The sequence below is a fragment of the Dreissena polymorpha genome, chromosome 4 (assembly GCF_020536995.1).
Source record: "Dreissena polymorpha isolate Duluth1 chromosome 4, UMN_Dpol_1.0, whole genome shotgun sequence".
Taxonomy (NCBI): domain Eukaryota; kingdom Metazoa; phylum Mollusca; class Bivalvia; order Myida; family Dreissenidae; genus Dreissena; species Dreissena polymorpha.
The window spans coordinates 102723978-102750195 of NC_068358.1; the positions used below are offsets into that span (position 1 = coordinate 102723978).

At 36.6% G+C, this 26218-nt stretch overlaps 1 protein-coding gene across 8 annotated transcripts in view; it reads right to left on the reverse strand.

Moving 5' to 3' along the window:
- The window catches only part of LOC127876023 (FERM and PDZ domain-containing protein 4-like), a 120825-nt gene that overhangs the window by 25164 nt on the left and 69443 nt on the right, over positions 1-26218 (reverse strand). For 7 of the 8 annotated variants that reach the window (XM_052420849.1, XM_052420852.1, XM_052420851.1 and 4 more), the window contains 7 exons: positions 17930-18034; positions 10271-10406; positions 9744-9934; positions 5301-6039; positions 4942-4977; positions 1712-1909; positions 375-511 (listed from right to left, as the gene is read on the reverse strand). In XM_052420849.1, the coding sequence (XP_052276809.1) occupies positions 375-511; positions 1712-1909; positions 4942-4977; positions 5301-6039; positions 9744-9934; positions 10271-10406; positions 17930-18034 (1542 nt within the window). The remainder of the gene's footprint in view (positions 1-374; positions 512-1711; positions 1910-4941; positions 4978-5300; positions 6040-9743; positions 9935-10270; positions 10407-17929; positions 18035-26218) is intronic. The other variant, XM_052420850.1, reaches the window with a different exon arrangement.

Below are 26218 nucleotides of genomic sequence, written 5' to 3' on the forward strand. Positions count from 1 at the left end.
ACGAATCAATGGCTTTATAACTATGGCAAAACAACTGCATGTTTTAATTTCAGCCTTGTTCTCGGAATACAGGACTAAAGTCATATGCATCAAGTGAAGTCCCGGATTAGCCTGAGCAGTCAAAAGTGGTAATAATCATCCCCAATTAGCCTGTGCAGACTGCAGCAGGCTAATTTTTGACAACTATTTACCCACATGCATTTAAGCTCTGTTTTCCTGGAGCAAGTCTTATTTGTTTTTTTAATGCTGTAGGGTTTCCTTGTCTAAGTCCAAAGCATATCAATTATATAATACATACAATGACAACAGAACTTGACCATGTTTATCACAGAATAGTGGCTTGTTAGAAGAAAAGTAAAAACTTTATCCTTTACCACATCATCAAGGTTTTCAAATGGCACTGTTGATTGCTTCGACAGCGGTGGGTGGGAGTGCCTGTGGGAGGAGCCTAGCCTTGACTCCTCCTCAAGCTCCTCCTCTGTGGGGGGAAAGGGAGGTAACAAGGTCAGATCTGAAATAAAGAAAGGTAAAAAGTTCACATATGAAATAAAGGGAGGTAACAAGGTCAGATCTGAAATGAAGGTAACAAAGATCAGATATGAAAAAGAAGGTCACAAAAAGTCAACAGGCATGATCTCAGTGCAATGAAAACATCACATTTAAACACGGCTTTGACAAAATTGCAAGCAATACAATAGTCAACAACTTGGTAGAACACAAGTATATTTACCATTGAACATGGCCTTCATATTACCCTTATTACCATTTACCCTTAGACAAGTATATTTACACATTTGTAGTCCCTAAGAAATTTAAATTCAATTAAAGACCTTTTTTACTAGATTCAAGTTTTAAAGGCTTCGTTTTCAACCCTTAGATACTGATGTAGCAGCAAACAGCATAAAACCTTGAATAGATTGCAAGTAACTCGCAGGCTGTTCTGGTTTTATGCTGGTTGCAAAAGCCCTTTTCACTTCGCTTCTCATGGAAAAGGGTCCACTAAACTATCAGTTGCCTATAAGGACACAAACATGCTGACATTTGTTTCCCACAATACTCATTTATGACATTGTTTACCAGATATTTAAATGGTGTAATTATACAATAACTTATTATGTTTAATCTGTTTTCCAGTATTTTTGATATTGCACTTAAGCATTCCGTTTTTAGTAAATCTTTTGTTTTTGAAACATCAAATATTTATTTTACTCGTGGTTAAAGAAAAAGTATATTTTCATTTGTTACATTATTTTTCTATAACCATTCATGCAATAAAATGTGATTGTACACTAAAATCAACAAAAATTCTCTATATCATTGGAAACAAGAGATGTGTTTGTCAGAAACACAATGCCCCCTATTGCACCTTTGACCTTTCACCACTCAAAATTTGAAGGATGACCTTGACCTTTCACCACTCAAAATGTGCAGCTTCATGAGATACACATGCATGCCAAATATCAAGTTGCTATCTTCAATATTGCAAAAGTTATCGGTAAACTTTAACCTAGGTTAAAGTCATTCGATCCGGGGGCATAAAAATCAATTATTATTAAAAATAAAGCTACTTGGCCAGGGATACAGCAGATTCTTTATGATATAGTCAATTAAAGTTCCTGGAAAATCAACTAATTTTGTATTGCTTTGAAACAATGAAATTGATCAGAAATCTATAACTAGTGACTATACCCTTTAATGTGTAGACTATTACCTATGATATCTGGATCCACCCGCATTTCCTTGTCAGAGAAGAGTCTGGAGTCGTACACGGCATTCTGGATCTCCAGGGGAAGCTGGTCTGCGTTGAAAGGTCCCAGGAAGCTGCTGTCAGGGTCCAGGGAGGAGGTGGAGCTTGGGGAGTCGTGTCTGGGGCCCGCACGGTGCATGTAGCCCAGGTCTAACAGAGGGGCTGAAGGGGACACACAATGCACATACAGCAATTTTTTTCCTTCTTTATAAAGTACCGTAAAAGTTACTTTCCCAATTAAGAAAAAACTACTCAATTTCCAATTGCTATCTGATAAATTCCCAAAAGGAAGGGAAAATTGTGTGTGTTTTTTTCCAAATGTGCATTAGCTTCAAATGGACTAATAAAATTAGCATTGGAACTGAACATTTCAAGCCAAAATGCAGGTACAAGAATATATGAATTGGTTTGTGCAATTTATACCAAGTAATTTAAACCCTTAGTTTCAAATCTAAAGATTACACAATGTGAATTTTCAGCATTTCAGGGTTTTCGCGAAAACATTTTTCCAATTTTGTATGGTAACGGTACTATTCCAAATTGGGTAAGAAAATTGCTGGGACATAGTTATTGTACTCACATGTGGCTAGAACAACCGGACCAGCCTACATGTGTGATGGACACTAGATTGTTTACCTTGGATAGTTTTAAAGAAATTAACTGGTAACAAGAGATGTGTTTGTCAGAAACACAAAGCCCCCTAGTGTGCCGCGTTGAATAAAAAAAAAAAGACCTTTGACCTTGAAGGATGACCTTCACCTTTCACCACGCAAAATATGCAGCTCCATGAGATACACATGCATGCCAAAATATCAAGTTGCTATCTTCAATATTGCAAAGGTTATGACCAAGGTTAAAGTTTTGGGACAGAATGACAGACAGGCCAAAAACAATATACCCCCGATCATTCGATACGCGGGCAAAATAAGTGGGTCACATCTTGGGAAAACCGGGCATAATGCTTGTGCATAAAGTATTGTCTAAGATCAGCCTGTGCAGTCTGCACACATTTATACTAATATGTTACACTGGATTATTGCTATCATGATAATTCCATACAAGTGGAAAGTGTTGTCTCCCCTGGGCTGCACAGGCTTATCCAGGACTATATTTTATGCACATGCATTAAGCCCCGTTTTTCCAGAATGCATTTCATATAAGATCAAAAAGATTTGGAAGATATTATTAATGAACTATTTTAATCAAGTAAGAACATATGAATGATGTTATTATAAATATGTGTTTTCATACAGAAATAAAATGTAAAAAGTTTATATTTAAATGGTATATGGAATCAATCAGTTCTTACTTTTTTGTTGAACAAAATTTCATCCAAAGTTTCATATGTGTAATGTTGATGAATGATACACTCATACAGAGAACATTTTCAATCACAAAGAAAAACACTGTTTTTATTAACTGTTGCAGATACAGCTTTTCTTGGTAAATAATCAGTAAAAAAATTAAGCAGAGATCAGATATTAAAATATAGCTATCAGAATTACTTAACAACATTATAATTAGAGTTAAACTTGAAGAATGAATAAAATAAAACATAAAAAAATATTGGGAAATCATTTATGTTTATTTACTTAGATTTTTTGGAGGGATTTAACAGTTTTGCTCAAGAGCAGTGCTTGGAAAACCAGATGGTGTAACTACACACTGGGATTTAAAACAAGGTCACACAATCTTGTTTTTTTTTTCAAATTCTGGAATGGTATACAGCCCCATTCCTAATAAAAAGAGTAAATTTTTCCCAAATGGTACCTTAAAATTCATAAATGAAGGCCCCCCCCCCCAATTTTTGTTTTTATCTCAACATTAAGTTCATCTCCAATCCAGCTCTTATAGTTGAAAATTAGTAAATATTATATTGAAAGTTCTTTTATTCTAAATGTTGAAGCATTTGTAAGCATAACAACAACAATAGCACAAAATTCCCATTTTTTTCCCAACCAAAGGCGCCTGGCCCCATTTCAAAATTGTGAAAAACATACTGTTACAGCATTGCATTACTTTTTACAGACTTGATTTTTAATTCTTTTAATTTTAAATAACATATTTTTTAATCAAGCATGTGGTGTCAGTGTTTTTAAGGCAAGCAACATTTTTTTAAATTTCTTATTCTACAGAAATGTAACAATCCTATATCATAAAAGACCCAACATGCCATAATTAATTAATTAACCTTTTTTTAAAGTAAATGAGAACAAACCTCATAACAAATTTTAAAACTTAACATAAAAAGCCTGTTAGTGCAATAGCTTGGCAGCTTCAATCACACTGACATATTCACAGTTCCTTTTAATTGTGCAACTAAACAAGGTATGAAAATAACAATCTTAAAATAAACAAGGTATGAAAATAACAATCTTAAAGATAAACAATTCGTCTTGTTCTGGAAAAACTGGGTAAAGTCATGTGACTAAAGTGTCATCCAAGATAATCCTGTGCAGTTTGCAAAGGCTAATCAGGAACTAAACTTTCCGCCTAAACAGGTTTTCCTCTAAGAAAATACTTTCTTCACACACAAAAATCCATAAAAGCAGAGAGTCTCTGATAAGCCAATGCACTTTCTGATCTGGGACAACACTTTATGCACATGCATGAACCCTTTTCCACTTAGAAGCAAAGTGATAAAGGCTATGTACAAACAGCATAAAACCAAATCAGCCTGAGAGTACCTAGCAGTCTGTTCAGGTTTTATGCTGTTTGCTGTTCATCAGTATCTAAGGTTTGGAGATGAAGCCTTTACAACTTGAATTTAGTAAGACAGGTCTTAAATAAATATAACTTTTTAAGGAACTACAAATGCGTGAAAATACATATTCAAGTGGTAAAGGGTTAACCCTTTGCATGCTGGGAAATTTGTCGTCTGCTAAAATGTCTTCAGCTGAATTTCTTAAATTAGCATTTTCTTCGATTTTTTTCAAAGAATACTATCAGAATAGCAAACAGTTTGGATCCTGATAAGACGCCACATTCTGTGGCGTCTCATCTGGATCCAAACTGTTTGCAAAGGCTTTCAAAATTCGGTTCCAGCACTGAAAGAGTTAATCCCAGTTTTACCAGAACAAGGTTCAATCATGGAAGATGACCTTGATAGATAGGGACACACAGGGGCAGATGTGCAGCAATACCAAGACAAGAAAAAGGCTGACAACACAACACTTGGGGACACTTGTATCTACCTTTCCAAATATGTCTATGATTTTTGTTTCTATGATCTAAAATGTAGAGGACAAATTACATGGAGAAGGTTTGAATTATTTGAAAAATAGAAAATCTTTCAAGTATTCTATCTATTGCAATATTTTAGTTAATTTTTTGTCAATGAAAATCGAACAGAAAATATTAATGCTTTTACAGCAGAAGATGTCAAATTCAGTACAATTGTGATATAAAAATTTAACCCTGTAAAAAGTATAATTATAAAATGACTTAATACCACATCTTAAACATGATTTCGAAATATTTCCTAAATAGGTCAATCTCAATTAGAATATAATCACATGTGTAAGCCACAAAATATTAGTAATTCATTACTTACTAAGGTCTACTGTTGGCCGCCGTTGTTGTAGCCAGCTGCCAATTCTTCTATCAGGCTCTGCCTCCTGCCCATATCCCCTCCCATCCTCAGCAGAGAAAGTAGTCCGCTCTGAGTCTCCACCCATTCCGCTATCAGTATCGGAACTACTGCTCCCAACCTCAAACTTCTTTGTCTGCCTGATATTAATATACTCTACAGGCTCGTTGGAGGCTTTACCAGTCAAATGTACAAAGTCGCTCGGTTTCACATTATTGTCGTCTGCTCGGGGACTATTTACATACTCTGCATGGTCTTCTTCTTGGGCCGGCTGATGACGCTTCCTGGATTTCATTACTGGAGAAGAGTACACCTTCTTTGGAAGAGTGGGCGAAGGTTCGGCATCAGAATTTGTACTATTTGTACCATTCTGAGAGAGGCTACTTGTCGATGCACTCGACACAGAGTCTGAGTCCATTTTGGTGGAGGCCTGAGAGTCGGTCGCTGATGTAACACTTGCGTTCATTGAATTCGGTGGGGATTCTATCATAATCACAGTCTTTTGAGGGAGGTTTGGAGAATTAAAATTGACTCGTTCAGTTTCATTATTGTCATTAACGTCTTTGGTTGTTGCTGGCTCCTCTGCCGTGAGTGAGGTGAGATTTGTGGACACAGGGGTGGTTGGAGATGGACTACCAACATCTTCAGAGAAACCTTCTTTATCTGCAGTACTTTCACTCTCTTGAGACTCTGCAATATCAGGCTGCAATACAAATTAAAAACAAATGCTGTAATTTTTAATTTAACATTCACAATTTGATGAAAAGATTTGCTTACCTAAAAAGACAACTATCAATACCCAAAATTGTGTCATCTTAGTTTTGGTAGGCAAACAATGCATAATAATTACTGGCATACGCAACCATCAAGCATCAAATTGAATGCATTCAGAAACAAAGATGCTCAGAAAACGACTTCATTTAAAGCAGAACCATTTGCAACATCTTGAGCCTTCTGTGAAGAATGCCTGTAATAATTTACAAGCTGCATCATCCACATGTTTGAAATTTGACCTTTACTGTGACATGACCATTGCCCAAAGAGAACCGTATTTGCATGTGACTTGAGTTGATTAACCTCTGTATTTCAAAACTGCTTTGTGAATGATGACTAGGGCTGCAACAAATAACCGAAATATCTGAGATTCGCGGATCCAAAATGGGATTTGCGGATCTAATCGTGATTGGTAAAATCGGTTTCGAATCCGGATCTTATTTGAGTTTAACCTTTCCTTTGCGGTAATTGTTTCTTTCGCTCTAATACTTTTTGTTAAATTGTTTCTGTCTGTTTGCAAGGCTGACAGGTATGTATTTTTTCACGATTATCGCTACTTTTTTGACAAAAACATGGTACTACACAGTCTACTTTCGTTTTGGTGCAAACTGGCGCAGAAGAAAATTCACGATGCACCTAAACAATTAAAATCCTTGGTGTGGAAGCATTTCGGGTTTTATCAGCATACAAATTCTGGCTCGTTACGAAGTATTTTATTGATACTAATTGCAGATTGCGTGTGATGCGTTTATTGCTTGTTAAAATACAGCGTTATTCATATTATATCCGACTGACATAGATGTGTTTAATATGAGACATTATTAATTAACTTTATAATATTAGACGAGAATGTGTTCAATTAGTTCGCCCAATACAAGTTGAGCCTCGCCAATAAAGTTTGAAACACGCCTTATACGAGAAAAAGGCGGCCAATATGGAAAAAAACACAGCCAATACTTAAAAAAGGTCGGCCAATACGAGAATCAGCAAAACAGAAACCAGGAAAAACTCAGCCTTATATGAGAATCTAAACTTTCGAAAATTTGGACGCCATTTTTAAGTTGTATGCTTAGTTTTGGTGCAAAAGTTTAAATCTTTAAAAATATACTTCAAAGTTTAAGCATTCAGCTCCCTTTTTTTGACAATAACAATAGTGCAGTGTAACCACAACAGTAAGGTTCAATATTTGAGCGTACAAAAATAACAATTTTCAATATTTTCAATGAACTTTTGTACAATGAGGGCCCAAGGCAAAACTAATTCGATATCATGGAGGATTTACACATTACAAATGCAATTCCTAATGGCAATAAGTAAGTTTTCAATCCTTATTGTCTTTCTGAGTTGTATTTAAAACAACGGCAGTGGATCCAGTGTGGCTGGAATGTTATTCAGGTAAATTTTGCATAATTTCGCGACCTGTCAAATTGTGTTCCTGCATCATGTAATGTCTAGGAATCATCTTTCGTCATATACTTAGTTTAAATGCTTTTGTTTCTGTGCACCAATAAGTTGTATAGAACAGATATTTTTCTATTTTTAAAAACTTGATACTTCATAATTTATATAAAAAAACCTGTAATTCGAAAGTAAAATACAAGCTTTTCTTGATGAATAATATTATAAAGTCAATTAATAAAATTGTCATTAATTAGTTGAATTCATATTGGCTTTATTATTGAGCTTCAGACAGCCGTATTGACCTTCGGCCTGCGGCCTCAGGCAAAGTAGTTTATAATAATAATAAAAGTTAATTACTTTTTTTATAAGAAATATATAAGTTCTGGTGTTTCAAAACATAATTTTGGTTTTAGCAATTAAAATTATAATTAATTTTGCGTATTTTTACTTTCAAATTAGGATTCGAACCGATATTCGATATCGGGGCCTTTGAATTGGAATCCAGATCCGATTGAAATTTTGGATTCGCTGCAGCACTAACGATGATGGTACAGCTAGGGGCACAGGTCTGTGTGCTGCATCAATTGTTAACATGTTCGGCAAGTTATTTAAAAAAATGCATTATTATTTATTGAGTAACAGTTTGACATGACCATTAACCTCTAAGTGTGACATTAACCTTTGAGGTAGGGATACAGGTGTTACATGTGATAAATTGTCTTCATATGTTGAAAAATTGCATGGTCAGTAATTTCAAATTGCATCAAGTGACTGCCCTGACAATATGTTTTCATGCTAAATTTGACATTTGACCTATACACGGGACCTTGACCTTTTAGTTATGGAGACAGATGTTACTACACCTCATCTGCTCATGTTGTATATTTGTGCTAAGAAATTGTACAATTGAATGAATTTCAATGTGTTCCCCACGAATGATCTGTGAATCAAGCTCCATCCTATCAGAATATGCCTCCAGCCTATATGCAGCAGAGAAATTGGTCCATTTAGAGTCACTGCCCTTTGACCTGAGTGTGACCTAAACCTTTGAGGCAGACGAATGGTTGTCACACATGACACACAGTCTCTTCATGGTGAATGATATCTTAACAGTCCCAGCACGGATGGAATAATGCACACACATACATTCACTTGACCTTGTTACTGTAAATCTTGCTTTCAGAAAATATTTCTGTCTGTAAAATGTTCACAGGGTGGAACAGAGACAATATGATAAGTGCTCAGTAAAGACCTAATGATATGAAAATGGTATAAAACTCCAAATCACAAACTTGACCAATGCACTGCATTGTAAGCTTTGTTCAAGAGAAAATTATTTAAAAATGTGCTTTTGTCACTTTAGATGAATCGTGTCATGCACATACACACTTCAATGTGATGTCATATGAAAAGTTTCAAATCAATTACTTTATAAAAGGAAAAATATTTCTATTTATAAACTTGAGCGGACAGACAGACAGGCGGACAGGCTGACATATACCTGCTCCCATATGGCTAGGAGATAATAAAACATCTGAGCCTAGCACTGCAAAAACCGGGCTAAAAGCATGTGCCTAAAGTGTCCTCCAAGATTAGGATGTGCAGTCAAAACAGGCTTATCAGGGAAAACACTTTCCTCTTTTATTGAATTTTTAGTTTGGAGAAAGACCCTTCTTGACGTAAATCCAGTGTAGGAGGGAAAAGTCGTCTCTGAAAAGCCTGTGCAGTCCTCACAGGCTAATCTGGGACAACAATTTACGCACATGCAGTTAACCCATTTTCTCACAGCGTGACTAATCTAAGACAAGGGCTGTTTGTAAAACATGCATGCCCCCCATATGGGCTGTCAGTTGTAGTGGCAGCCATTGTGTTAATACATTTTTGTCACTGTGACCTTGACCTTTGACCAAGTGACCTGAAAATCAATAGGGGTCATATGCGAGTCATGATCAGTGTACCTATGAAGTTTCATGATCCTAGGCGTAAGCTTTCTTGAGTTATCATCCGGATACCATTTTACTGTGTCAAGTCACTGCGACCTTGACCTTTGACCTAGTGACCTGAAAATCAATAGGGGTCATCTGCGAGTCATGATCAATGTACCTATGAAGTTTCATGATCCTAGGCGTAAGCGTTTTTGAGTTATCATCCGGAAACCATTCGATGGACGGACCAACCGACTGCAAAACAATATACCCTCTCTTCTTCGAAGGGGGGCATAAAAAGGAATACCAGGCCAAGATCCTTTTTAAGCTGCATGATGAATTTCTTGTCCCCCTCATATGCAGGGGGCCCTCGTGAAAGGTCAATGACCCTTTGATTGTCACCCCCTTCCTTTCCCTCGTCAATCACCATGGATACAATGTCCTCAGGGTAGCTCCAGGGGGCCGCTAGCACAATGTGCTTGCTTTCAAACTGGGGTACTGAAAACACAAACAGGGCAGTGTTCAAATTAGCTTAATATTGAGCAATCAGGACCATGTGTTCGCTCTTTAACCAGTTGTCTTACATTTTTATCTCTCTTTGAAATAAATATAATGTTAATGTTGTTTTATGGCTGACCACTACATATCTTAAGGGTTGGTACATATTTTTTGTTTTAGTTATGTCAGAGTCAGTTAGACATAAAGCATTTATAAACTTATGTCTTTTAACAGAGTGCTTAATAAATATGAAAAACCATAATAAATAACAAAAAAGGAATTCAATTTTTTTCTTCTTTCAAAAAAATTGCTACTGGGACAAGAGGCATGACTTACTGTCCGGATCAACACTTTGCTTTCCAGCATTTTTCTGGATAACGTTCCCTTCATTATCCACAAAGATCCGGTAATATCCATTCACCATGCAGACAAAGTTGGTTGCATCTTCTTTCAGCAAACCCAGGTTGAGAGTCTGCAATTGTTAAAGGAATCATGACACAACATTTGTCATAAAGACATTTTTAACTGTTTTTTTTATTAAGTGCATGTTCAAATTCAGGTCTATTTAACAATATACTTGACATGCATTTATCACATAGATAAAGTTATTGAGCTGCACTCTGGGAAAACAGGGCTTAATGCAAGAGCGTAAAGTGTCGTTGCAGATGAGCCTGTGCAGTCTTCACAGGCTAATCAGGGACAACACTTCCTGCTTTTATTTCATAAACAATTAAGTCTAGGAGGAAAATATTGTCCCTGATTAATTATCCTGTGCAGACTGCAAAGGCTAACATGGGACAATAATTAAAGCATTAAGCCCTGTTTTCACAGAGTGCAACTCCTTTGTAAAACCAATTAATCTAATTGTATTAAAATTATGCCTATACATCAAAAGCTTAATTTGTGTTTGACTTTATTCCTAATTTGAAGAAATAATAAATCAGCAAGTAAAATTAAAAGCTTTTAAGATCCCTCTTCATTTCTTCATCATCTGTATGTATTATTATCACAAATTTTTATTTACTATCATCAATAATAACAAGTAAGTAATTATCTGGTTTACTTATCTAATTAATCACAAATTTGACTCACCAATTCTGCGCAAAAGAGTAATTGTTCAACTTCATACACATCATCAGTGTATGTGTTACAAACTAATTTTTGCTTGACTACTAGTCATATATTAAAGAGTGTTTTATGTGAAGTTAGAAAAAACATCAATCTTAAAATGGCTTTGTTCAGTGAATAATCTGGTTTACAATACACTGTTATAACGACAATGGACAATTGTCTGAAATGGATATTTATAACATTTTTTTTTTTTACGAATTATTGAACAGTCATAATTAATTGATTTGGAATCAAGCTACATTTTGGATAAAATGAAACAATAAAAATCTGGTTTCCAATTTGCATGACACTCATTAAAAATACTTTGTCACCTTAGTCTATTGAAATAATTGAATGTTCATTACTAGGAAGTCCCTAGATACTTCACCATTTTTTACATTCCATTTCCATACAAAGCCTTAGCTAACATAACACAGAAACAGCCATAAAGTATTTAAGATCAGCATCAAACACACATACATCTCAAACAAAACACAAACAAGGACATACATTGAGCACCTTCCCATTTGTTAATTGAGATTCTCAAGGCAATTATCATTTGAGGTCAATTGTCAAAAGCTACCAGTACTGCAATGTCTTCTGAACAAGCTACCAGTCTTGCAATGTCTTCTGAACAAGCTACCAGTCTTGCAATGTCTTCTGAACAAACTGCCAGTCTTGCAACGTCTTCTGAACATGCTACCAGTCTTGCAATGTTTTCTGAACAAGCTACCAGTCTTGCAATGTCTTCTGAACATGCTACCAGTCTTGCAATGTCTTCTGAACAAGCTTCCAGTTCTGGGATGTCTTCTGAACAAGCTTCCAGTCTTGCAATGTCTTCAAAACTATCTACCAGTTTTGCAATGTCTTCTGAACAAGCTACCAGTCTTGCATTGTCTTCTGTACAAGTACCAGTCCTGCAATGTCTTCTGAACAAGCTACCAGTCTTGCTTTGTCTTCAGAATAAGCTGCCAGTCTTGCAATGTCTTCTGAACAAGATGCCAGTCTTGCAATGTCTTCTGAACAAGCTACCAGTCTTGCAATGTCTTCTGAACAAGCTGCCAGTATTGCAATGTCTTCTGAACAAGCTACCAGTCTTGCTATGTCTACTGAACACGCTACAGGTCTTGCTTTGTCTTCTGATCAAGCTACAAGTCTTGCAATGCTATCTAAATTTCCTCCAACAGTTAAAATCTTACGAGGAACATACTACAACATTACACAATGCCAAACATTCGATAAATACTATACCCAAACGCTTTCATCTGTAGAATACTGAAGGGAAAGCAGTGAATTTTTTTTGAAAACTCAATTCAAACACCTTGACAATTTAAGTTTTATCAAGTATTATTCCAAGTTTACAAGGAAAATGATAATTTTTTCTCAAACATACAAGTAGAGGAAAGAGATAGGATATTTGTGCAGATAAGATCATTTTTAAGTAATATTTAATTTCATGAGTAGACTTAGAAAAACATTTTCAGAAGTTTCATATCTTAAATTGTCATATCATACTTGCTTATTTACATATAGACTGAAAACGAAGTAATTATCATAAAAAGCTACTCATTCACAACATAAAAGGTCCTAAAATTGTGCACATTTTTCCAAAACATCATTCTTATTCCATTTGCAAAATATGTGTCAGAACATCTAAAGCATTTTGCAATTTATGTGACGGTCTTGTGCATGTTATTTCTACAACTCAGGCTGATGCTTAATTGCTATAAATGAGAACTTCAAATTATTGTTAATTGGCTGATAAACAATTCTGAATAGACAATTATTGTATACTTCATATTTTGAGGTCATTAAAAAAGATCAAATATTTCCAACATAAAATGACCAAAACAAGAGATGTGTTTTTCAGAAACACGATGCCCCCTATCGCGCCGCTTTGAAATAAAATTTCAATATATCATTTGGCAGGTTTATTAATTATCTCCCTTTTAAAGCTTATTACTTCCCTTGGATTGTATTTTTTACTTTTGACCTTGAAGAATGACCTTGACCTTTCACCACTCAAAATGTGAAGCTTCATCAGATACACATGCATGCCAAATATCAAGTTGCTATCTTCAATATTCAAAAAGTTATAACCAAACTTTAACAGTTTTAGGAAAGAAAAATACAATGATATTTGACCTTTGACCATAAAGGATGACCTTGACCTTGACTTTTCACCACTCAAAATGTGCAGCTCCATGAGATACACATGAATGCTAAATATTAAGTTACTATCTTCAATATTGCAAAAGTTATCAAACTTTAACCAAGGTAAAAGTTTTGGGACAGAATGACAGACAGACAGGCCAAAAACAATATACCCGGATCATTCGATCTGGGGGCATAACAATTAACAATGACTCCAACTAAAACATTCCATAAAAGGATTAACACACATAAGTTGGCATGTTAATGATAATGTACTCACTAATGCTCACTACTTCTTACATAATGCAAAATATACATTAAATAAATATGTTTTATTTCATATTCTCTGAATATAAAACCATGCTTTTATGAAATAAGCAGAAAGTATTAAGCCTTTTAGAAGGAAATGAAACATTCAAAATATCACTGACTACCTGCCATAGGTTAAGTGCAAATAAAAGCAGAAAGAAGAAAATAATTAAGAAGGCCAATGCTTTTACTAGAGCATTGTCACAGACGTGACGTATACCCCCACGTGCGGCATTGACACAGACTATTTTGCATGCTGTATTCACAAAACAAGAGAATCTAAATGGCGATTTTTAAGAATTATTATGCCATTATTATTTATGGCCATTTTGACCTTTGCACTCTTGAATTCTTTCGCATGACACACCGTCCAATGACTGTGAAAAAAATTAATGCACAGAGTCATTTTAAAATCTCACTATTAATGACATAGTTATGGCCCGGACATGCTCATTTATGGTCATTTTTTACTTTTGAACTCCAGGTGTGACCTTGACCTTGAAGATATCAACATAATTCTTTTGCATGACACGTTGCCCAATCTTTGTGAACAAATGTACCACATAATTTTAAAATCTCACAATGAATGATATATTTATGGCCCGGACAAGATCATTTACGGCCATTTTTGACCTTTGAACTCACAGTGTGACCTTGACCTTGGAGATATCGCCATAATTTTTTCGCGCGACACACCGTCCAATGATGGTGAACAAATTTGCCAAATGATTTAAAAATCTCACAATAAATGATAAAGTAATGGCCCGGACAAGCAATTGACTTTGAACTCCAAGTGTGGCCTTGAAATTGGAGATATTGATGTACTTTTTTCACAGGACACACCGTCCCATGATGGTGAACAAATGTTCCAAGTTATTTTATAATCTAACGTTAAATGACATAGTTATGGTCCGGACAAACTTTGGGTTTAAAACACACTTAGTGACCCCGTGACCTGGTTTATGACCCGGCATGACTCATATTCAAACTTGACCTATACATCATCTTGATATAACTTGTGACCAAGTTTGGTGAAGATCAGATGAAATTTTGGGACAGACAGACAGACCGACAAACTAACAGACAGACAAAGTGACTCCTATATAGCCCCCATTACCAATGGTAATGGGGGTATAAAGAGCAATATACATTAAGACCCTTTAATAATAAAATGGAAAAACTGGGCTTAATGCATGTGTATAAAGTGTCATTCCAGATAAGCCTGTTCTGTCTGCACAAGGGATGACACTTTTCGCTTGCCATTCCAGATAAGCCTGTTCTGTCTGCACAAGGGATGACATTCCAGATAAGCCTGTTCTGTCTGCACAAGGGATGACACTTTTCGCTTGCCATTCCAGATAAGCCTGTTCTGTCTGCACAAGGGATGACACTTTTCACTTGGACTGGATATTTGTTAAGAAAAGACTTACTTTAATTTAAAAATCCATAAAAGCAGAAAGCGTCACCATGACAAACCAGTGTGGTCTGAACAGACAAATCTGGGACAATACTTCCGCCACATGCATTAACCCTTTACCACTTAGATACGTATTTTGACACATTTGTAGTCCCATAGAAAGTTAAATTTAATGAGATACCTTTATAATTAAACTTAAGTTTTAAAGGCTTTATTTCCAAACTTAAGATACTGATGAGCAGCAAACAGCATAAAACCTGAACAGACTGCGAGCTGTGAGTTACTCGCAGGCTGTTCATAGCCATTTTCATTTTGCTTCTACCAGAATTTGGCCTTGTTCTACCAGAGTGCTGCTAAATTGGGCCGTGCTCTGTGATAAAGGGGTTTCATGCATGTGCGTAAAGTGTCGTCCCAGATAAGCTTGTGCAGTCCTCACAGACTAATCAGGGTGACACTTCCCGCTTTCATGATATTTTCTGTTTACAGAAAGTCTCAAAAGTTTACAAAAATCTAGTTTAGGACAGAAAGTGTTGTTCCTGATAAGCATAAGCATACTGCACAGGCTAATCTGGGACGACACTTTATGCAAATGCATTAAACCCCTTTTTCACAGATCACAGCTCAATTCTATTAAGCAAATTTGATCATTAGAAGTGACATAAATTTAGTGCACATCAGGACATGTTTGTTTTACTGAAAATTTATAGATATAACCCCATAGCTTTGTTTAAAACAAAAAACAAAAAAAAGAGAACAACAGAGGGGCAATTGCCCTATGTGGCTCAACTAAGCGCGAAACAAATTGAACTGTTATGAGCAACAAAAATGTCCTGAGCAAGTTTCAAGATTATTGGGCAAAAAGGATGCTTCTAAAGTGTTCACAAGGTTACACAATAGCCATCTAAGGAAAACTGCCCTGCCCACTGATGGACACATCTTAAACCCTTAACCACTGAAGCTACGTATTTTCATGCATTTGTAGTCCCTCCGAGAGTCAAAATTAATTTAAGACCTTTTTTACTAGATTCAAGTTTGAAAGGCTTCATTTCCAACCCTTAGATACTGATGAGCAGCAAACAGCATAAAACCTGAACAGACTGTGAGCTACTTGCAGGCTGTTCTGGTTTTATGCTATTTGCATAAAGCCATTTTCACTTTGGGAAAGGGTTAAATGCACTGGAACCATTTTCATACCCTTAGCCACCATGGTACTCGATGTGTTCACAATGTTTCCTTCTTGCCATTACAGAAACAATTGACCCGCCCATTAGTGGTCATGTTTTTCAATCCACACGAACCATTTCAATGAAATATATTTTGCAAAATGTTCTAAGCTAGTTTCAAGAAGATAGAAAACATGTCACTTCCATAGTGTTCCTGAGCTTTTCCTTACTTTTGACCTAGTAACCTTATTGAAACCCAGTTTCAAATATTGTGCTCAGGCATGCAAACAAAGGCAAAGTATTCAGAAAATAAATATAGGTCCATGTGTCAAAAGAGTCAACTAAGAAAAAATTCAAAAGGAATGTGACTCTTAATTTAAAACCACCGTTAACACTGGGTTATTTTAATATTTTTCCATTTTCAGAAAAATTATCTTCAATCAAATCTCTTAACCTTGACTCAATAATAAGCCTTTTCATCATTATAACCCTACAAAACCTGGTCTTGTTACTTGTGTATTGGAAATTAAAAACTTTACAAGTTCTATACAACCAGAATGCATTATAAGAAAGCATTATTATTAGACAGACAGGTAAAGAGAAAGACAAGGAAGAATGTATTATGCTTAAGAAGGCATAGTTAAGTTCTTTTTTATGAAATGCTGTTATGTTTTAAGTGAATTATTACAATAATGTTCTCTGTTTTACTGAACAGTTATGTTTCCAGTTACTGACTACTTCTATTGAGTGTACCTTGACCATTGTATCATGAAGTTGCAGTGGGGTTAATTTTTTTATAAGGTCAAGCAGCTGAAAAAATACATGCATTTTTTGGAGGCATATTATGATGAATGCTTTTTTCTCCATCATGACATCAATAGAAGATTTTTAAAAGATATTATCTTAAACATGATCATACACATTTTAATTATAAAAATGCTCAAGTGACTAAAGGGGTTTGTATCGTTATATTGTAATGATTTTGTAATAATTTAATAAGATCTCATGACAAGGGTTTCACAGATGCAAGAATCTTAGATAAACAAACGCTCTGCATAAAATATTTTGGAAATATACTGAGATTTTATGTCCACAAAGATGTTCCTTCAATTTTGGTAATAAGTATATGAAAACAGTTTGTTTTTGTTAACAGAAAATGCAGTAAAGAAAATATATTAACATCACGAAGACCCACAACTAAACTATTCCTTATCTGAATTAACCAATTATCAAACATGACAAAGGTACATCCATAAACATTTCTAGGATTTAAATGAAGACCAGATAAAGTGTGTTTTTCCTTTCCAATTTAGAGCTCGTATTTGGCCCTTTTCCCATTGGAAAAAAAATATATGTTTCCCAAATGGGACATAAAAACTTTCTTATTGAAGATTCCCCCTCCCTCCCCCTCCCAAACAAATTTGTTTTTTAGTTCTGACAATTTAGTTTATCTCCAATTAAGCTTTATACGTTGAACTTTAATATAATATTGAAAACACTTTAATGCTCACTTTGAAGCATTTGTTAGCAAAACAACAACAATTTCCATTTTTGGTCAAAACTCCGCATTTTTTCCCATTCCAAAGGAACCCTGCCCAATGTTTAAAATGGTAAAAAAAAATGTTTGATATTGCTGGAATATCACTGATAATTCAAGTGCCAATTAATTGGCTAGTTACTGAATTTATCTGATATATTTATCATGACAAATAGTTCCCAAAGTTTGCCATCAGGTAGATATCTCATTTTGATTTTTGCTATCCTTTGATGGATGGATGAGAACATATAAAATAGCAAAGCCACTGGCAAGGGAAGTAATTAATGGCAAGGAAGGTTACTTACTCCTGGTTCTTCCCCTTTGATGGTGATCTCCACCCTACGCATGTCATGAGTCTCCTTAGAAACCTTGATGCATTGGACTTCACTGAAGTCAGCTAGCATAGATAACTGGAAGCAAAAGAACCTTATCAATACTCTGAGGAAGTCTTAATTAACAAGTTAAAGTTTAAAATATTGGTAGTCTATGATTTCTATGTATATAAATGTCTTTCTATATAAGCCACGTTCTTCAAAAACTGGGCTTAATGCATGTGTGTAAAGCATTATACCAGATAAGCCTGTCCAATATGCACCGCTAATAAGGGACAACACTTTGTGCTTGTATGGGTTTGTTCGTTTAAAGGAAGTCTCTTTATCACAAAAATTCAGTTGAAGTGGACTATAGAGTTATCTTTGATAAGCCTGTGAGAATGTGTGAACTGCACTGGCTAATCTGGGATGACACTATATGCACTTGCATTAAGTCCAGTTTTTCTTGAACAAAACTCATTTATACATGAATGGCATGACATTTATTGCAATTGCTATGTATGGAAATCCTTACCTATCACAATTGCAATATGAGGATACTTCAATAAATTATATTACGGATCTGCAGACCTGTACGAGGGACTTTGTTTGGGAATAAACAAAAATAAGTAAATATTATAATGTGCTTACTGGAGTTTGTACGTGAAGAACTTTTCTGTTACAAAGTAATTAATTCCCAATATATACTCATCCCTAAATTTTATGTAATCAAAGTATATATCATGACACACTCTTTGGTAAAACAGAGGGTCATGATGGTCCTAAGTGCTCACCTGAGTTCATGGAAACGGCCTTGACATTGTCAAGATAAGCATTCAGACCAAGTTTGATCAATGTAAAATGTTTACAAGTTTAGTTTTTTTTAAGGTTTTTCAAGTTGACCTAGATTTCGGACACATCAGACCAAGTTCCAAACTTTGCCTTGATTATGTTTAGATAAACTTTTAAATCAAGTTTCATCAAGCTTGTTTCCTCTAGAGTGGTAAGAGTATTTTTTTTAAACACTGATCCAGTAACTTAGATTTAAGATGCACATGACAAAGATTTGAACATGGCATAGATATTGTCAATATAAACTCTAACAATGGTTCAATAAGATTGAATCATAAATGTGACCCCTATAGTGATAATAATGGTTTTTATAAGATTTGATCTGGTGACCTAGTTTGAGGGGAAACCTGACCTATGTTTAAACTTTGACTAGATATTGTTAAAATAAACATTCTGACCAAGTTTTCAGAAAGCTAATACATGATGCCCCTAGAGTGGTAATATTTTTCTTTTAAAGATTTGACCTGGTGAGGGTAAAGTGATCTTGAGTCGCAAACGATCTGAAGTCCGACGTTTTTGGACCATGTTTTTCTGTCGATTTTACACAGTTCAGCATGTAAACAAGTGTACATTTACCAAAATAAATATTTAAATCAATCAAATAATTTGTTTGTCTGCTGTGGCGTTCTTCCCAGCATTCCTGAAGTTCATTTCTAAAAATACCTTCACGGGCGTGAATTTCAAAATTGGGCTACGTTGGTAATAATAGGATTTTACCACTATTTTACACTGTTTGCACTTTGTAGTTAAGGTAGCGCACCTCTAATGGGCACATATCCAAATATAATCTAAGTAATTATTTTCTTAATCAGCATCATTTCACTGAACTACATGCACATTTGTAGGTAGGCTTTCCATGCTTTTTAAAAAAATATACTATTTTTTTCAAAACCACCCCATGCTCGGCTTTTGTCCAGTTTATTTTCACCCCTGGGGTATATAAAAGTTCCATAATTCATTCAAATTTCCAAATATGGGCATGCAGTTGGTGTGTACAGATGCTGTAAAGGTGTTTACAGTTTTAACAAGATGAAATAAGTATTCTTTTACAGACATTTATTTTTTACAAATTTTTATCTATGGAGGAGCGCCATGAAATGTAAAAGATTTCAGCCAAGTAAAAATTGGGTCGGTTAAAAACAAAGTGTCATAAAATCCAAAATAGTATCATTTAAGTCATATTTTAAACTTAGTTTTTATAGAAACACTATATACAGCAAAAATACCAAGAAATAGACAGATTTACCGTTTACTTTTTTAAATAAAAATAAAAATGCAACATGCATGGTTCGCATTTTCAACAGTAAATCACCCAATTTCGCCATAACATTGTTTTAATTTTAATAATTGAAGAATGTGCATAAAAATTGCAACATATTAAACAATAAATATAGCTTATATGCCATATTAAATCAACTTAGGTTAGAAAATAAATAAAACGCGTCGCAAAAAAGTATACGTCGTCGGCAGGATTCGAACCTGCGCGGGAATATCCCAAAAGATTTCTAGTCTATCGCCTTAACCACTAGGCTACGGCACCTAATAGTAGGCTCTTCAACCTTCGAAGAAATCGCGGGAAATCATTAGAGGTGCGCTACCTTAATAGTTTGTGCTGTCATATCTCACTTTTAAATTAATACGATGAAGAACGTGATAATCCGCAATGTTTATACAGGTGCAAAGCAGCTCGAAGTCGGTCCATTGCATTATTGCTGTCATGAACCTAGTAACCGAAAGGACTGTAATGCGATCGCAGTTCATGGAGACTCACACCTGCACCAATACAGATGCAGATGCAGAGGGAAACAGATGCAGACTCCATAGCTGAGCCTGAGATATTCAAGAGTTCCAACATATATAAAATCTATTAACATTCTGTGAAATTTGACAGTGCAGCTACAGTTGACAGTTTCTTAATTTCAATGTTTAACTCATTATGTTTGTTTTTATTTGCCAATAAATAAAATAAATGTATTTAAAACGTATCGGTTTATTTTTTAATATTTCAGTGGCTCTATATAATCGGGATGTCTGTTCGCCGCGATGAATATAATGTTGACTGGAATATAAGGGTGACTGGTAAGGTAAAGAACGCCGCTACCTGGGGTAAAAAGCCCAAAATGTCCTCAACTGATGAAAAGGTTCTTATTGAGGTCGCCACTTCATGAGCGGCAAGGGGTCTTGGGTATAGTAAAGGTAACTTTTTATGGTACGTTGTTTTTTTTGCCGATCAGAAAGACGCATCGTTTAAGCGTGGCAGGCATTCGGGTATGTGGTGGATATTGATAAAGCTGAAACCCTGAGTTCTCCTTGCGAAGCCCTCAGGCAACTGCAGCAAACAGGCACACGGTCATGACATGTAATGCACCAAAAGAAAAAAAGTCACGTACACACGTTTGAGTGGCTTTGTAACTGGATTACATATAAATACGAATTAGAAATTATGCTGTACATTGTATTTGTCTTTTAAATTAGCTTGAAAACACAAATCTTCAATATTCGCTTTGTTTTCAATACCTGATGGGCTTCATAGACGCTAATATCCACAGACGCTAACACACGTAGTGCATTTAACAAGGCATCGTAACTTTATAGTAACCCAATATAAACCTGATAATTATGAATAGTGTGAAAATAAATTTAGCAAAACCTCGCTGGTCTAGTATGGCAACCACCAATCGAACTAATATGCACCGGGAGAAGAAGTCAAAACCGAGGTCGCCGAGCTTAGAAGCGCGTGTAGCAACCACTGGTCGAAAACGTAAGTATATGAGTAATTTTACATATTATAATTAGATTACTTCATTTTTATAAACCAAATATTGAAAAACTATAATAGCACAAATTATTATTCGCATTATTGACTTAAAATAGTATTAAACCATATAATATATGGTAATTTACACTGACATATCTCACTGTGCGACTCAATATCAAAACTGTCCGACTCACAATCGAACTGGAGTAGCTGTATTCAGCTACACATATAGACAAAATCTAAACAGTTTTGCGAGCAAAAACGGTTGAAATGCGTAGCGGGAATAATATATATATATATAAGGCTGGGTACCTGTATGAAGAAACCGTCCTGACAGTTCTAAATATAGCTCAAATCATTCGAAACTGAAAACACTGTCCGACTCACGATCACTTTACCCTATCTAGATTTATGACATGCATTGTAGAAGTATGAAAATGGCCTATCTTTTGTCAAGATAAACATTCTAAACAAGATTGAGTCAAAAATGTGACTTCTAGATAGGTGTTTCTAAGATTTGATGTTGTGACCTAGTTTTAAGATGCACCTGACTCGCATTCGTATTGTTAAGATAAACACTCAGCTGCATTAAGATTGGATAAAAAATGTGGCCTTAAAAGTTATAAGCTAAATATTGACAAAAGAATACATATGAGCCTTGCTCTGTGAAAAGGGGCTTAATGCATGTGTGAACAGTGCAGTCAGCACAGGCTAAGCAGGGACAATACTTTCAGATTTTATGTTATTTTTATTTTAAAGGAAGACCCTTCCTGAGGAAAATCCAGTTAAGGGGTAAAGTGTCATCCCTGATAAGCCTGTGCAAACTGCACAGGCTAATCTGGGACGACGCTTAACGCACATGCATTAAACCCCCTTTTCATAGAGCTAGGCTCAAATGACGCAAGAGTGACCACAAAAGCTCAATACGAGCACAACATGCTTAAGATGAGCTACAAACAACAAAATATTGGTTTATTTAAAAACACACTGCACTAAAAACAAAATTTATAAAAAGACCACACAATCTTTGTGAGTGCACAACATGTACCAAAATCAAATACAAATTTGCTTTATATTCTGTTTAAACATACAGGGAATAAAAAGATTAAACAACAGATTTATAGTTGTGTTCAAACTAAAACGACCCCCTTCTTAATCCATATACGTACATAGTCATTTCAAATTTGCCTGTGCAGTCTGCACATGATTATCAGGATAACATTTCCCCTTTAGAAGAGACTTCCTTTAAACAACAAGAGCTGTGTTTGTGAAACACAATGCTCCTACTGCGCCGCTTTGAAGCCATATAGCGCAAAGTCGGGTTATTTTTACAGTCGTCTAATTCCGACACAATTTTCATAAATCATTTGCAGTGATCCGGGGGCATAAAAAGTGCCATAAAAGCAGAAAGTGTAGTCCCAGATAAACCAGTGCAGATACAGTCTCCACAAGTTACTCTGGGACAACACTTGAAATATGCATTATGCCTTGTTTTGCCAGAGACCACCTCATACTTTAAAACCGAAAACTTTTTCACTAAATGCTCAGTGCTTATATTATAACATTTCAGATAATGATTTCCAAAATATTTTGGCAAAAGACTAATTTTCCAAATGGTCTAAGCACTACCTACTTAAAGCCATGTTATCCAGAGTAAAAGGGTCCCTAACTAATTCTGTATGCCAGCTGTCTTTACTACTCATTCTGTTTATGTAACATGTCATGCAAAAATGGGTGTTATGCCGTATGCAGCTAGCAAAGCTCCAGACCAGGTCAGGAGCTTCCCTGTTCCCTATAAATTCAAGAAAGGTTTTATAGTGTCATTAGCAGGCATGTGGTCTCATTAGCGAAGGCTAGTCTGGAGCTACCCTGGCAGTACATGGCATAATACCCAGTCTGGAGCTACCCTGGCAGTACATGGCATAATACCCAGTCTGGAGCTACCCTGGCAGTACATGGCATAATACCCAGTCTGGAGCTACCCTGGCAGTACATGGCATAATACCCAGTCTGGAGCTACCCTGGCAGTACATGGCATAATACCCAGTCTGGAGCTACCCTGGCAGTACATGGCATAATACCCAGTCTGGAGCTACCCTGGCAGTACATGGCATAATACCCAGTCTGGAGCTACCCTGGCAGTACATGGCATAATACCCATTCTGGAGCTACCCTGGCAGTACATGGCATAATACCCAGTCTGGAGCTACCCTGGCAGTACATGGCATAATACCCAGTCTGGAGCTACCCTGGCAGTACATGGCATAATACCCAGTCTGGAGCTACCCTGGCAGTACATGGCATAATACCCATTGTGGCATGACTGGAGCTACCCTGGCAGTACATGGCATAATACCCATTCTGGAGCTACCCTGGCAGTACATGGCATAATACCCAGTCTGGAGCTACCCTGGCAGTACATGGCATAATACCCAGTCTGGAGCTACCCTGGCAGTACATGGCATAATACCCAGTCTGGAGCTACCCTGGCAGTACATGGCATAATACCCAGTCTGGAGCTACCCTGGCAGTACATGGCATAATACCCAGTCTGGAGCTACCCTGGCAGTACATGGCATAATACCCATTGTGGCATGACTGGAGCTACCCTGGCAGTACATGGCATAATACCCATTCTGGAGCTACCCTGGCAGTACATGGCATAATACCCAGTCTGGAGCTACCCTGGCAGTACATGGCATAATACCCAGTCTGGAGCTACCCTGGCAGTACATGGCATAATACCCAGTCTGGAGCTACCCTGGCAGTACATGGCATAATACCCAGTCTGGAGCTACCCTGGCAGTACATGGCATAATACCCAGTCTGGAGCTACCCTGGCAGTACATGGCATAATACCCAGTCTGGAGCTACCCTGGCAGTACATGGCATAATACCCAGTCTGGAGCTACCCTGGCAGTACATGGCATAATACCCAGTCTGGAGCTACCCTGGCAGTACATGGCATAATACCCAGTCTGGAGCTACCCTGGCAGTACATGGCATAATACCCAGTCTGGAGCTACCCTGGCAGTACATGGCATAATACCCAGTCTGGAGCTACCCTGGCAGTACATGGCATAATACCCAGTCTGGAGCTACCCTGGCAGTACATGGCATAATACCCAGTCTGGAGCTACCCTGGCAGTACATGGCATAATACCCAGTCTGGAGCTACCCTGGCAGTACATGGCATAATACCCAGTCTGGAGCTACCCTGGCAGTACATGGCATAATACCCAGTCTGGAGCTACCCTGGCAGTACATGGCATAATACCCAGTCTGGAGCTACCCTGGCAGTACATGGCATAATACCCAGTCTGGAGCTACCCTGGCAGTACATGGCATAATACCCAGTCTGGAGCTACCCTGGCAGTACATGGCATAATACCCAGTCTGGAGCTACCCTGGCAGTACATGGCATAATACCCAGTCTGGAGCTACCCTGGCAGTACATGGCATAATACCCAGTCTGGAGCTACCCTGGCAGTACATGGCATAATACCCAGTCTGGAGCTACCCTGGCAGTACATGGCATTATACCCAGTCTGGAGCTACCCTGGCAGTACATGGCATAATACCCAGTCTGGAGCTACCCTGGCAGTACATGGCATAATACCCAGTCTGGAGCTACCCTGGCAGTACATGGCATAATACCCAGTCTGGAGCTACCCTGGCAGTACATGGCATAATACCCAGTCTGGAGCTACCCTGGCAGTACATGGCATAATACCCAGTCTGGAGCTACCCTGGCAGTACATGGCATTATACCCAGTCTCGAGCTACCCTGGCAGTACATGGCATAATACCCAGTCTGGAGCTACCCTGGCAGTACATGGCATAATACCCAGTCTGGAGTTACCCTGGCAGTACATGGCATAATACCCAGTCTGGAGCTACCCTGGCAGTACATGGCATAATACCCAGTCTGGAGCTACCCTGGCAGTACATGGCATAATACCCAGTCTGGAGCTACCCTGGCAGTACATGGCATAATACCCAGTCTGGAGCTACCCTGGCAGTACATGGCATAATACCCATTTTTGCATGACATGCCTCATATGTCAATTATAGGGGTAAAGCACAAAAGACAAATCCAAGAAATTGAAAATGTTCTGAACAAAGCAAATTAACCATTGACTCTACTTAGAAAAAAAAATACTATAATACTGCAAACATTTTGACTAGTAGTTTAAACCCACATCATAAGCACACTATTTTCCAAGAAAAAACAATAGTTACAAGCATTATTAGGCATTTTCAAATATAATCATAATCAAGTACATGTCTCTCTGTATACAGGAGAATGTTAAATCTTACATTGTTGTTAGCAAGGAAATTCTGGTTTATACAGATAACATTCAAATACAATGAAATTCTTTATGCTTTTCTTAAAATGCTACACAACTTTTTATTAATTTATTCTAAAAATGTCCAAATACTTATGTTTTAAGATAATACAATTAGTTACTGTGTCATAGTTAATTTATAAAATCTTAAAACAATAGACACTAAAGAATATTAATAAAAATAGACAAATATTTGTATTGTAAAATTATATGCATGCAATTAAATTAATAGTGAATTTCCCTTACATGTATATGTATACTGATGATATATTAAGATAAAGCACTGAGAGAGAGGTCAACAACATTGGTACCATGAATTCCTAT